The sequence below is a fragment of the Gekko japonicus genome, unplaced genomic scaffold (genome assembly GCF_001447785.1).
Source record: "Gekko japonicus isolate JY-2015 unplaced genomic scaffold, Gekko_japonicus_V1.1 scaffold1278, whole genome shotgun sequence".
Lineage (NCBI taxonomy): Eukaryota > Metazoa > Chordata > Lepidosauria > Squamata > Gekkonidae > Gekko > Gekko japonicus.
In genome coordinates, this window is record NW_015170926.1 from 282,601 (window position 1) to 297,283 (window position 14,683).

Here is a 14,683-nt window from a genome sequence, read left to right on the forward strand (position 1 = left end):
AAGCTTGTGATGCAGGAAAATGTATGGCTTGTGGAAGAACAAAAGAAAAAATAATGTGGGTGAATCTTGTTCAAACAACTTGCCCATCCAACAGTATTACACTGTTGGATACAGTACATCAAAAGTGCTTTGTTATCTTTATTATGAGTTAAGACAGATGTAATGTGGGAGATACAGGATCAAGTTGCCTGATACATTTGTTTTCTTAATGCCACAGAAGGTCTCTGCTTTTGAAAGCAAGTGCAGCAGATAGAGAAGGGAGGATTTAATCCTCTCCTCTGCACCATTTCCCCCCAAATTTAAGTCATTTCCTCTGAACCTGAAATCCACCTCCATAGTGAATAAACTAGTAGTGTGATAGAGCTATTTTAAGACACTGGACACCTGAGAAATTAGCAAAATGTTACATTAGCATTAATATAAATTGTTGGAAATGTAAGAAAAATGTCAGTACATTTATGCATATGGAGGTACGAGAAAATACAAAGATACTGGAAGAAAACGTATAAGATGATAAATGAAATCACAGGAATACAGATAGCGTTTACTCCAGAAATTGCTTTATTTGTCTTACTATATGTTTCCGGTAGAATGTTCTCCCTAGTCTTCAGCGTTATTATTTATTTATTTATTTATTAGATTTATATCCCGCCATTCCGCATGGGCTCAGGGCGGCTATCATAAGAGGCAAATGCCATACATAAAACAATTCAAAACCAATAAATAATCACTACAATTAAAATCGGTGCTCAACAGTAAACTATAACAATTCCAAGATGGGGGTTCCGATGATACGCTCCAGGGAACGCTGACATCTCTTCTGGTTAGTACTTCACTTTGTCAGTTCTTCCATTCCAGGGCCGGTGCACCTTGTAGAAAATTCCACCAACAAAGATGACAACACGGTGGTGGTACAGTGGCGGCGGCAGCTCCTACTCGAAAGCCTGGTGGAAGAGCTCCATCTTACAGGCCCTGCGGAACTGTACTAGGTCCTGCAGGGCCCTGATCTCTTCTGGGAGCTCATTCCACCAGGTAGGAGCCACCACCGAAAAAGCCCTGACCCTGGTAGCAGTATATTTTCAGCCTTTGGGGCTGGGATAACTGAAAGGTGTTGTGCCCCCGACCGTAGTGCCCTTGGGGAAACATATGGGGAAAGGCGGTCCCTCAGGTAAGCCGGACCCTGGCCATATAGGGCTTTATAGGTAAGAACCAGCACTTTGAAGCGGACCCAGTGCGCTATTGGCAGCCAGTGCACCACCTTCAGCACAGGCTGGATATGGTCCCGCCTGGTAAGACCCATCAACAGCCTGGCTGCCGCATTCTGCACTAGCTGCAGCTTACGGATTTGCGACAAAGGCAGCCCCATGTAGAGAGCGTTGCAGTAGTCTAACCTCGAGGTGACAGTCGCATGGATCACAGTGGCCAGGTCATCACGGTCAAGGTAGGGAACCAACTGCCATGCCAGCCGAAGATGGTAAAAGGCTGACTTGACAGTGGCTGCCTCCTGGGCCTCCATCGTTAAAGAGGAGTCGAGGAGCACCCCCAAACTCCTAACCTCCAACGCTGGTACCAGAGGCACCCCATTGAAAGTCAGGAGAGGGAGCCCCAACCCCGAACCGATCTGACTCAGGCCCAGGACCTCTGTCTTCACTGGGTTTAGTTTCAGCTGACAGCCTAAGCTAACCAGCCACGGCCTACAACGCCCGATGAAGGTCATCAGGACCGGAGACCGACTGGCCACCCAACATCAGATAGAGCTGGGTGTCATCTGCATATTGATTCATTTATACCCTGCCTTTCTCCTCTATGGAGAATCCACGAGCCAATATCATCTCCTTTATTTTAACCTCAGATGAGGCTGAGATTGTTTGCCCCGAGGCCACCTGCGTGGGGATTTGTACCTGGGTCTCCCAGATCCTAGTCTGACACTTTGACTACTAAACCACACTGGCTCTCAGCTTTTCCTCCTTATCTCCCCTGACAGCCTGTCTCTGGGAAAAGTCTGGGCAAGTTGCATGGCAACAAGTTGCCCAGTGGTTGCTGCTGGGCTAGGCCCCAGATGAGTCCTCCCTCCAGGGGAGGAGGAGAGGAGCAGGGGGGGATTGGGAGTCCAAAATAGCCCTGGAAAAGGCTCCGCCCCATAAACCAGTGTTTGGAGATTTGCAATACTATTCTGGTTGCCTAGCAACCACCATGACAACAGAAGGCTTTCATTTCTTAAAGGTACAGGTGCTGCTTCTATGGGCTAGGGTTAACCCTAATCCTAATTTAACCCCCCCCCCAATGTTTTTCAGATTTTTCTGCAAACCAAGGCTTTTCTCAGGTTTGTAGAAAGATCTGTCATGTGTACAGGTTTAAGTATCCACAAACGGAAACTTGTAAAGAATTAAATATAGATTTTGCTCAAAGCACAATTTATTAGTGTACAAATTAGGGTATTTTGTATGTCATTTTGCATTGGTTTAGGCTTTATTCAATACTTCACTGTGTCGAATTAAAAAAAATAAAAACCTTTCAATGATTTCCCACTCCGTCCTCCAAGAAAAGCAGTATCATTTTTTAAGAGAAGAGAGGTGTGTAAATCATGGTAAGTAACTGTACGCCAGGTAAGAGGAAAAGATGCAGTAAATGTAAACTCCATCCTGCGGAATGCTAGAGCTTTTTGCAAACTGTTGATTATTTCCAAACTGCAAAACATATATCTGCTGCTTTAGTAACTAACCAGCTCGCAGTATAGTTTTATTTTTATTTATTAGTTTTAGATCACTTTTTTAACCGCACTTTTCCTCAAAGTAGCTCAGTTACCTTTCCCTATTTAATCCTCCCAATAATTGCAAACTAAACTAAGCTGACAGCAATTGGCCCAAGTTCACACGTTATGTTTCATGGTTCCAAGTCCAGCACCCTAGTCTCTATACCCTATCTGGTTGACTTTTTATCTATCTATGGGTAGTTACATGTATGATGCTGAAATACAAATGTCAGACCACAGTGGTGGGTCATGTTGCACCTTTCTACAATGTTTATCCAGAAATTAAATCAAGACAATGAGACCTTGCAGGTGCTGCCATTGCAGGTGGTGGGGGAAGAGGCAGCTGATATAGTGCTTCTTGTTATGCTGGAATTTTAACTTTCACTTCTCCGGGCTGAGTTTTATCTCATAGCCTGAGTGTCTGACCTTGGCACCTCTATCCTGATGCTTTGCTGGGAATATGAACCTGTTAATTTAGGCACACTCCAGCTAATTCCCTGATTGGCTCGACCTAGTCAGGGGACCCCACTTTGAATCCCGTATATCTATTCCCTTCCCACCTCTAGGATTATTTCTGACACTGAATGTATGCACAGATGACTTGCCTTTACTGTACTCAATACACTTAAACCTTTTTGAAGGAACGTTGTTGAAAAGTGATTGCTGCGAGACTCTGACAGAGTGTCAGAACTCTTCATAGCCTTCGACCCCATACCTCAACATGAGCAATGAGGAAGGCAAGGGTGTGCCAACTACTACAGCAGAAGAGGTCCCCACTATGACAGAGGAGGCCCCCGCCACAACTGGTGCAAGTGGTGGGCTGGATTATAGGAGACCCTGGAGGGACCCATATTCATGGGCCAGTTTCTCCACCAAGTCTCGAAAATCGTGGGTGACCACCCCTTGGCTGAGGGGCATCAGCCACTACGATTACCTTCCCTACCAAAAGAGTGGCCATGATTTTGGGAGGTACAGCGGTGGGGATGATGACCAGCTGGAACAGGTGAAGTGCCAGTTTCAAGCGCAACAAGAGGAGATGCATAGAGAGCTGCAGAATTCTCAACCTGCCTTGTCTTGTTGCTATGATGGTTCAACATGAGCTATGGCTGCAGCAATCTGCCCCCCAGTCAGGCAGGCACCTTCCTTCCAGCAGGCGCCTCCAGGGCAAGCACCACCAGTGCAACAGCCAGTTCCCACAGGACTGGGCTTCCCAGCCAGTCCCCCTGGGCGGGCGCCTGGGACTCTGGAGTTGGAATGGCCCAAAGAGTTACTGAATGCCACGTTTGATGGCAACCCTGAGAAACTCGCCTTCTTCTTACTGCAAGTATGGAAGGTCCTTCGGGATTGGGGCCATCTCTTCCCCTCGGATGAGCACCAAGTGGATTACATCAGGTCGTGGCTGAGAGAGTGAGCGGCTGACTGGTATGTCGGCTTGCACAACCTAAGGGGGCCCAAACTCCAAGAGGTGCAAGCATTCATGTGGGCTTTGCGAAGGCAATATGAGGACCCCATGGAAGCAGAGAAGCCCCACATCAACCTACGAGCTCTGAAACAGGGAACCCGCTCAGTGCAGTTCAAAGTTCAAAATGTATGCAGCGAAAATCCAGGGGTGGCCTGAAGCGGTGCTTGTGGAGCAGTACCACCTGGGGCTGAACCATCAGATATTAGAAACTGTGCTTCACAGCGTGAACCTGGTGTCTCTAGCTGCCTGGGTAAGAGAAGCAGGAGATGCGGAAAGCCGCCTCCAGATGATCAAGATGCCCACCCCTAAAGTCTATCTGAAGAATCCAGGTGTGGCCCCAAAGACCCTGCTCACATCAAACCAAAATAGCTGGTGCACGATCAGCAAATGTGGCAGGGGCTCTGTCTATGCTGCTTTCTGCCCTATGGTCATCAACCCCCTGGGGAGCAAACCACTGGAGCAGAGAAGTTCCAAGATCCCTGCAAAGGGGAGGTGCCCGCCCTAAGCAGCCCAAGGGCCTCCAGTTGGGAGCCCAGCCAGATGACACCTCTTCCAGCGGAGACGAGAACCCCCAGTCGGCAGGAAAAGGCCAGGATCTGTTTTAAACGGCGCAAAACAACAGGTCTGAGAGCATCCCGCACCACAACCAGTGTTTTTTGTTACTGTTTCAGTAATCCATCCGGAACTGGGAATGCAGGTGTGAGTAAGGGCCCTCATAGACTCGGGGTGTGCCCAGGACTTGATGTCCTTCCATTGTGACAGGGTTGGGGGCCCCAGTATAGAGATTGCCTGAGCCATTAGTTTTTACCCAGATAGATGGCTCCACCATGAAGGAACCCTGCAAATATCACACTGTACCCCTTGTCATCAGAACGGGAGACCACTGGGAGCAACGAGCATTTGTTATTAACCCTATGGCCCATTTCTCCATAGTATTAGGAAGCCCTTGGCTCGGGGCTCATAATCCCTATATTAAATGGAATGAGGGAATGGTGCACTTTGTAGCTCCTAAGTGCAAGGCTCATGTATGGGTACCTGAGTGGGGGGAAGTGCCCCAGGTCCTCTCAGTTCATGCATGCTTGGCTGAAGAGGAGCTGAGTACCATCCCTGTGGAGTATAGAGACTTATCCAGGGTGTTTGAAGAGGAAGAACTTCCTCCCCACCAAAATAATGTCTGTGCCATTGAGATCCTACCAGGGCACTCACTGACAAAAGAAAAACTGTATTCAATGAGCCCGGCTGAGAAGGGGGAGTAGTGGAAGTTCATTGACCTTGCCTATGGATTTATCTGCCCCACCTCCTCCCCATTTGCGGCTCTCATCCTCTTCCGGAAGAAGAAGGACGGAGGGCTAAGACTGCACAGATTACCGAGGTTTGAATGCTGTTTCCACTATGAATGCCTACCCTTTTCCTTTGATTAAAGATCTCCTGGCCAAAGCTGCAAAGGGAAAGATCTTCTCAAAGTTGGATTTGAGAGATGTGTACTTCTGGGTGCGCATCGCGAGGGGGATGAGCCTAAAACAACCTTTAATACTCCCCTCGGCCAATTTGAATACTTGGTAATGCCTTTTGGACTACAAGGTGCCCTGGGGGTGTTTATGAACTTGATCAACGATGTTTTGCACAAGCACTTGTTCAGGGGGGCCCTAGTTTATCTTGATGATATCTTATTGTATTCAAAAGATAGAGAGTCCCATGTCAAATTAGTGTGGGAGGTCCTCCAGACTCTGTATGATAATAAGCTGTTTGCCAAGCTGTCTAAATGTGAATTTCATCAGACTGAAATAGACTTCCTGGGCTACTGCATATCCCCTAAAGGTTTGGAAATGGACCCGCACAAAGTGGCAGCGGTTTTGGGATGAGAGCCTCCCCGAACCGGATGCCAACTCCAATCCTTCCTAGGATTCACTAATTTCTAAAGAGCATTTATATCCAATTTTGCTCAAATGAGTTTGCCCCTCATGGATCTGCTAAAAACCAAAGGGAAGGCACAAGACAGCACCGAACCAAGTGTCTGCTTAGAGTGGACTGGCGAGTGCCAAGAGGTGTTTGATAAACTCAAAGTGCTGTTTACGTTTGAACTTATTTTGTGTCATCCTGAGAAGAATAAGAAGTTCATTGTGCAGGTGGATGCATTGGATATCGCTATGGGGGGGGGCAATCCTACAGGAGGGGCCAGATGGGTGTTTACAGCCCCTAGCTTACGTATCTAAGAAATTTAATACCACTGAACGGAATTGGGCTATGTGGGACAAGGAGGCGGCCATCCATTTGGCTCTGATTACTTGGCATCATTGGCTTGAAGGGGCACGGGTGCCTTTTGAGGTCTGGACTGATCATAAGAACTTAGAAGCTCTGCACACACCTCGAAACCTCAATGCCAAACAACTCCAGTGGGTGGAGTTCTTTTCCAAATTCCACTTCACTCTCCACCATTTCCCTGGGAAAGCAAACTCCCTAGCTGATGCCGTGTCATGCCTCCCACAACATGCCAGCCAGAAGGAGGAAGTAGTGGACTCTTTGTTCACACCCTCTCAATTGGGAGGGGCAGTGTTGACCCACAGCCAGGCAAAGGCATAGACTGGGGGGGGGGAATGAGCCATGGCTCACCAAATTCCAAGGGGCATTTTCTAAGGTAGATGAGGTGATCGCGCCTGATGCAACCATACAGCTGGGGCTGAATAGATGTTGGTATCGGGGGGGAGCAAATTGTTTGTACCGAAATCTCTCCACAAGGAGATCTTGCATTTTGGTCATTAATCCAAACTGGCCAGACTTTACGGCTATTTAAAAACTCTCAATTTGCTACAATGCCAGTTTTGGTGGCCACATATGAGTTCGCACATTTCACAATATGTGGGGTCATGCCAAACGTGTTTGATGTGTAAGAGGTGCCTGGGCAAGCCGCCAGGGAGGCTACGACCTTTGGAATCTCCCAATCACCCCTGGGAGGTGATATCCATGGACTTTATTACAGACTTGCCCCCTAGTAAGGACAAGACAGTGATCTGGGTGGTGGTGGACTTATTTTCGAAGTAAGCACATTTCATCCCTTTCAAGCAACTGCCCACTGCAAAGACCCTTGCTAAGATGTTTATGCATCACATTGTTAAATTACATTCAGTGCCAACCAAGGTAATATCCGACAGGGGGGCCCAGTTCGTTGCTACATTCTGTAAGGAGCTTATGCAGGTACTGAGACAGGGTCTCAGTAGCGCCTCCCATCTTGAGACTTATGGACAGACTGAAAGAGTCAATCAGGTGGCAGAGCAATTCCTCTGCTGTTTTACCAACTACCAACAGGATAATTGGGCTGAACTGCTACCCTATGTAGAATACAATTATAATAATTCTGTTCACAGTTCCACCGGGTTGTCACCTTTTAAAGCATTGTATGGCTATGAGGGGGGCCCTTTGCCCACAGTAGGGCTACCTGATCCCCCCTCCCCGGGGGATCTCCAGACTTGGTGGCAAGGACTGAAAGAACACTGGCCTGAGATCCAAAAGACTCTGAATCAAGCCAAAGCGGATTATAAGGCTCAGGCTGACAAGGCAGAGCCCCAGAATGGGACATACAACCTGGGGATTCAGTTGACCTGTCCACAAAGAACTTGAAAGTCTCCAGCCTAGTAGGAAACTGGGTTGGCAATATGTAGGTCCTTTTAAAGTCTTACATAGAATCAATAAGGTGACTGTTCACTTGCCTAAATCTCTGAAGGGTGTGCATCCTGTTTTTCATTTCAGTCTACTCAAACGGGACCCTGGGCCCAATGCTTGGAGACCTCGACCTCCAGCCCCTCCTCCACTGATGGTGAATGGTGAGCCCCACCACGAAGTCACCCAAATCCTGGACTCGAAGGTCAAAAGGGGCCAGCTACCTAGTTCAACAGAGGGATTTCGACCCCTCCTACAATGAATGGGTTGATGAATATCATGTCAATGCTCCTAAGCTGATTCATGCTTTCCATAAAATGTATCCTGGCAAAACTGGTGGGGGGTGTTTTGAGGGGGCAGGATGCCAGCTTTGCTGCCATTGCAGGTGGTGGGGGGAGAGGCAGCTGATGTAGTGTTTCTTGTTATGCTGGAATTTTAACTTTCACTTTGGTATTAACCAAATGTATGTGCTCTGATCAGTTTAGCTACTTCAGAGTAGGATTGGGTGTAACTCTTGCTCCCTAGGAGGCATATTGAGATATATGCCAGAGTGATAGAGGTAGCAAGCAGTTACTATAGATCAGTTTGATCTGTTTGTCAGACCTAGCTGTCATGCTAGTAATCATGAAATTACAGCCAGGTGTTTTCTAGCAGGTATTACTCTTTCAGGTCTTGTTAGAGTTAGTGATTACATCACCTTGTTAGAGATTGGCTGGGGTTTAACATAATAGCTATCATCTTAGTAAGCTGGGGGGGACTTAGTTCTCATAGACTAAGGCACGACATGCTGTTCAATAGCCTGTAAATATATCTGTATATATTCACCTTTATAACTATATAAACTCTCTTGTGCACCTTCATAACTGGTTAGTCTCCCCCTTCTTATTTACAATACCCAATACTCGGGACTTAATCAGCCCTGCCATAGTCACAGGTTTGAGGGTGAAAGTGCAGAAGTTAAGAGAGCCAATAGTATTTTCCCAGATGGATGGGGCCCCAATGAGGGGGGAGCCCTGCCGGTATTGTACAGTTCACTTGCCAGTGGGGGTGGCCTCCCACTGGGAACTATGCTCACTCATAGTGAACCCATCTGCAAAATTCCCAATGGTACTAGGCAGCCCTTAGCTCCAAGCCCACGACCCGTACGTTCAATGGAGTATTGGGACTAACTTTCTTAGACCCTTGTTGTAAAAAGCATCTTGGGAACCCAGAATGGGGGGAGGAGCCCCACTCCATAGCTGAGTGCATCTGCCTGGTGTGGGAGGAGCTGAATCTCATCCTGGAGAAATATTGAGACCTGGCTCAGGTCTTTGAGGAGGGGAGGCAGAGGAGTTACCTCCCCACCATAAAACTGACTGTGCAATTGAGAGCCAGTTTGGTGTAGTGGTTAAGTGCATGGACTCTAATCTGGGAGAACTGGGTTTGATTCCCCACTCTTCCACTTGCACCTGCTGGATGACCTTGGCCAAGCCATAGTTCTGGCACAGCTGTTCTTGAAAAAGAGCAGTTTCTGTCAGAGCTCTCTCAGCCCCACCTGCCTCACAGGGTGTCTGTTGTGGGGAGGGGAAGGGAGTTTGTAAGCTGTTCTGAGACTCCTTTGGGTAGTGAAGGGTGAGGTATAAATCCAATATCTTCTCTTCAACTGGGGCACAAAATGCCCAAAGGGAAGCTTTATTCTATGAGTCCAGCCAAGAAAGAAGAATTGAGGTGGTTTATAGACAAGAACTTGGCCCAGGGTTTCATAAGACCTGCCACTTCCCCCTTTGCTGCCCCAGTGTTATTCTGGAAGAAGAAGGATGGGGGATTGAGACTGTGCACAGGCTATTGAGGGTTGAATGCAGTGTCCATGTCAAATGCTTACCCCCTCCCCCTCATCAAGGACTTGCTAGCTGAGGCCTCGCAGGGCCAGATATTTATCAAACTGGACTTCAGGGATGCCTACTTCCAAGTATGCATCAGGGAGGGGGACAAGCATAAGATGGCCTTTAACACCCCATTGGGTCAGTTTGAATACCTGGTGATGCCAAATTTAGGATGTGGTGGGGTGGGACCACTCACAAATCCGGTGCCAACTACAGTCATTTCTGGGGTTCGCCAATTTCTACTGCCCATTCATCCCCAATTTCGCCCAGGTCACCCTGCCTCTCACTGACCTTCTGAAGATGAAGGGGAAGGGACTGGAATGTAAAAAGGCGAGCAACCACCTATTTTGCACCACCCGGAGAGACTAAACAATTTGTGGTGCAAGTAGATGCTTTGGACATGGAGGGGGCGATCCTACAGAGAGGGGAGGATGGGAACTTGCACCCATTGGCTTACATGTCCAACAAGTTATCGAGTACTGAAAGGAACTGGGTGGTGTGGGACAAAGAAGCTGCCGCCATTAAGCTAGCCCTAAACACTTGGAGACACTGATTAGAGGGGGTGCAGGTTCCTTTCGAAGTTTGGACTGATCATAAGAGCCTAGAAGCCCACCAAGTGCTGCGACGCCTGAACGCAAAACAGTTGAGGTGGGTGGAGTTTTCTTCTTAAGTTGTTTCACTCTCAGACACCTCACCGGGAAGTTGAATTTCCTGGCCAATGCTCTGTCCCACCTCCCTCAGCATGCTAGCCAACACAAGGAAGTTATCTGGGTAGTAGTGGATTTATTTTTGAAACAGGCACACTTCATCCCATGTAAGCAGGTGCTGACCGCTAGGAAACTAGCCCAGTCGTTTATGCAACACATTATCAGACTCCATGCTTTGCCCTGCAGGATAATCTTGGATCGGGGTTCCCAGTTCGTGGCGGGGTTTTAGAAAGAACTGTTGAAACTGCTGGGGGTGGAACAAGGACTGAGTAGTGCTTACCACCCAGAGACTGACGGGCAAATAGAAAGGACAAATCAAGTGGAGGAGTCATCAGCAAGATGACTGGGTAGACTTGCTCCCTTTTGCAGAGTACAGTTATAACAATTCAGTACACAGCTCTATAGGAGTCTCCCCCTTCATAGCGGTGCATGGGTACAATGGGGAACCCCTACCCACACTGGATCCAGAGAACCCGGGTCCCGGAGGTGCCTAGACATGGTGGGCCAGGGTGACCCAGGAGTGGCCCGCTCTCCAGAAAACCATAGACAAGGCGAAAGAGGATTATAAACGCTATGCAGACAAAGGGAGGGCCCCCCGAATGGGAGGTGAAACCTGGGGACTCAGTGTACATTTCCACCAAGAACCTCAAGGAGTTGCAACCCGGGAACAAACTTGGATGGCAATATGTGGGGCCCTTCAGGGTAGTGTGCCTTATTAATAAGGTGGCTGTTGAGGTTGCATTACCTAAAATTTTGTGTCATGTCCACCCTGTGTTTCATTTTAGTCTACTAAAGGATCCTGGACCCCAGCTCCCCCTCCCCTGATCGTGGATGGAGAGGCCCACAAGAAGTGGAGGACATTCTTGATTCTAAAATAAAAAGGGGCCAGCTGTACTATCTCATCAAATGGAAAGACTTTGACCTGAGCAATAATGAATGGGTGGAAGCCAACATGTCAATGCTGCAAAACTTGTACACACTTTCCATAAGCAGCATCCCCTCAAGCCAGGAGGATGGGGGGGGGACTTTGGGGGGGCAGTATGTCAAACTCTGCTCTGTTTAGTTTGCTATGGTGGCGGGGGAACGGGAAATTCCTACAGGGGAGGAGTGAATGCTATGTATGAACATGCTATCATAGAAGCCATAACCCAGAGAAATGTCCTTGAAGCCTTTGGTGCTAGCTTGCTAGAACAGATAGTGGGATAATATATTTTCCGGGGTGTGTGTGTTAGACAACGCAATGACTAGGTGGGATGGATGCGAAGTGTGATTGGTCATTCACAGGGTTTTCAATTAAATTACATATATCTGTACCTGCACCCACCAAATCCTCAGTTCTGACACAGTACTGTTCTGGTCTGTATCATGTCTATTTCTCAATAAACAAATCACTGCAAAAGGGAGTGTTGTTGAGAGTAACTTGTCCAGGAGCCTGATTCAAAATGAACTGCTGTTGGCGCAAATAAATACACTAATCAGTTTTGTGTCCTGTAGTAACTTGTGCTGATCCGTTTTGCTCTTTATTGCAGATTCTTTTTACGGTTATTTTTGGTGTTTAATCCAAAACAGTGAGCAGCAACTACATGAGATAACAGACATCAGTCATTCTCTTGTAACACTATGAATGCTCACTCAGGTAAATCACAGTAGCTCCAGTTTATCCAAAGCCAGTAAATGCTCAGATTATTGTAGTAAGTAAATCCAGTCACAAGCTACCAAACAAAGAAACCTCAAAATATATCAACAGCATGTTATTTACTAATACTACCAATCTTTTAAAAAGCCTTCCAGCAACAAAAAGCCACCCACAATCAGACAACACACAGTACTTTTGTTACAAATGTCGAAATATCAAACTGCTCTCATTTGTGTTGTTTTAATGCTCTTTTTCTGAACATTTCGTTGTTCAGCATGCTGCTGCTTACCCCCATTCCCATTTTGCCATTTCTGAATCAAAAAACTGCTGCTGTATTGTAAGAGCTTACACAGAAGTTTGGACTTCCCTTGTAATAATGCAAACCAAGGGCTGAATAAAATCTTCACTGCAGCACGAAGTTTCACCCATTGTATAAGGCATGATGGTTAGGAGGACTTTCCCAAAGAGAATAAAGAGCATCCACATATATGCAGGCATGCTAGAACTTCAGTACCATTGCTTCAGTTGTCAGGGCTTTTTGTTATTACACAAACACCAGGTACATTTTTAGGAAAACGGAAGTTTGCGATGCTCACTCAATCCTAATAATTAAAAACATATACATGATTATGACAGTTCAGTCCTTGTTAAGAGGGAAAGCAACACTAGTTTTACACTTTTTGCTAGTGGGGTGGGAGTGGGATGGGAAGAGAAGCATCTTATAAACCCAGCATAGTAGTTTTCAACTCCAATGGCGTCCTATGAAGCAGCACAGCCGAGTAATGCAGTTTGGTAAAGAAAACACAAAACAGGTAATAAACAGCTTGAAAAGAGATGGACACATGTCACTGTCTTATTCTAGAGCATCCATGTAATTAATCCCAGATTCGTGAAGCCCACACATCTTTTCCAAATTTATAAGGCGCCTTCTTCCTCAATGCTTGTTCCACATAGGAGATGCTATTGGCCCCTGTGGAGATCTTTCAACAACAACAAACTCATCAGGGTTGCCAAATGCTTGATAGTGGATTAGCAGATCCTGAATAGCACGTTCTTCTATCTGAAACAAGAAAAAGGAAGCTACTCTATGAAACCTACAAGAAACCTTCAGATTGGAGACCGGCATTTGCCGTTACTCTGTGCTGTGGGAACTTTAAAAGGAGCTGAAGTCATTAGAACTTTCAGGCTACACTATACATTTTTGCACAAGAGATCTTTTAACAACACCAATAGCAGGACAGAGCCAGAAGACAGGTCAGAAGAATATAAGTGATTTTGCAATTAAAGGAACAACAAACACAGCTTTTCCTGAATCAGAAGCTGCTGAGCACAAAGATCTTAAGAAAGTAACAGAAGCCAATGTTGGATCAGGTCAATGACCCATCCAGTCCAACACACTGTCACACAATGGGCAAAAATACCAGGTGCCATCAGGAGGTCCAGCAGTGGGGCCAGGATACTAGAAGCCCTCCCACTGTTGCCCCCCCCCCAAGCACCAAGAATACAGTGCCTCCCTCGTCCCAGACCAAGAGTTCCTATCTATACCTTGTGGCTAATAGCCACTGATGGACTTCTGCTCCATATCTATATACTAATAGCCAAGAGGCCCCCTCTGCGCGGATAGCTAAATGCGCACATCGGGGGCACTTGGGGGGGGGGCAAAAAGATTTTCCTGCACACTTGGGGCAGTCCCCAGGTGTACAGAAAAATCTGAAAAGTTTAAAAAACTATACGGAGGATACTTAAATCTCCCCAAAAGTAAAAGAGTGTTCCCTGCACATGCCACCGCTGGGGAGGGGGGATGGGAGTAGGATTGGCGGTCCAGCAGCTGTGGGCCGCTCAGGCCACACAGGCCTTGCTGCCGCCACCACCACTGGGGAGGGGGGTGCAGGCCTAGCCACTGGTGCCAGGGAGGGGGTGTGGGAGGCTTGGCGGCCAGTGGCTGTGGGCCACTCAAGTTTTGCCACCACTGGGAAGGGGGGTGCGGGAGAAGGCTTGGCGGCCAGCAGCTGTGGGCCACTCAGGCCTCACTGTCGCAGCTGGGGGGGGGGAGAAGACTTGGCAGGCCAGTGGCTGTGAGCCGGTCGGGCCTCGCCATTGGTGCCGGGGGAGGAGGAAGAAGGCTTGGTGGGCCTGGTGGGCCCGCCTGCTGCCACTTCCTCCTCCTGCAGAGCTCCTCCTGCTTCTGCAGGCCGAAAGCTGTGGGGAATACCCCCCCCCCGGTGAATATTGTGGGTCCCACTTCTTGTATTTATCTAATCCCCTCTTGAAGCCATCCATGCTTGTAGCCACCACCACCTCCTGGGCAGTGAATTCCATGTGTTAATTACTCTTTGGGTGAAGAAGTACTTCCTTTTATCTGTTCTAACCCAACCGCTCAGCAATTTCATGGAGTGCCCACGAGTTCTTGTATTGTGAGAAAGGGAGAAAAGTACTTCTTTCTCTACCTGCTCTATCCCATGCATAATCTTATAAACCTCGATCATGTCACCCCTCAGCCGTCGTTTCTCCAAGCTAAAGAGCCCCAAGCGTTTTAACCTTTCTTCATAGGGAAAGTGTTCCAACCCTTTTATCATTCTATTTGCCCTTTTCTGCACTTTTTCCAGTGCT

At 47.5% G+C, this 14,683-nt stretch overlaps 1 protein-coding gene across 2 annotated transcripts in view; it reads right to left on the reverse strand.

Annotated features, from left to right (window-relative positions):
- Positions 1 to 11,925: 11,925 nt before the first annotated feature.
- Positions 11,926 to 14,683, reverse strand: part of IBTK (inhibitor of Bruton tyrosine kinase) — a 60,770-nt gene continuing 58,012 nt past the window's right edge. For both annotated transcript variants that reach the window (XM_015418812.1, XM_015418811.1), the window contains exon 28: positions 11,926 to 13,133. In XM_015418812.1, the coding sequence (XP_015274298.1) occupies positions 13,008 to 13,133 (126 nt within the window). In that variant the 3' untranslated portion in view covers positions 11,926 to 13,007. The remainder of the gene's footprint in view (positions 13,134 to 14,683) is intronic.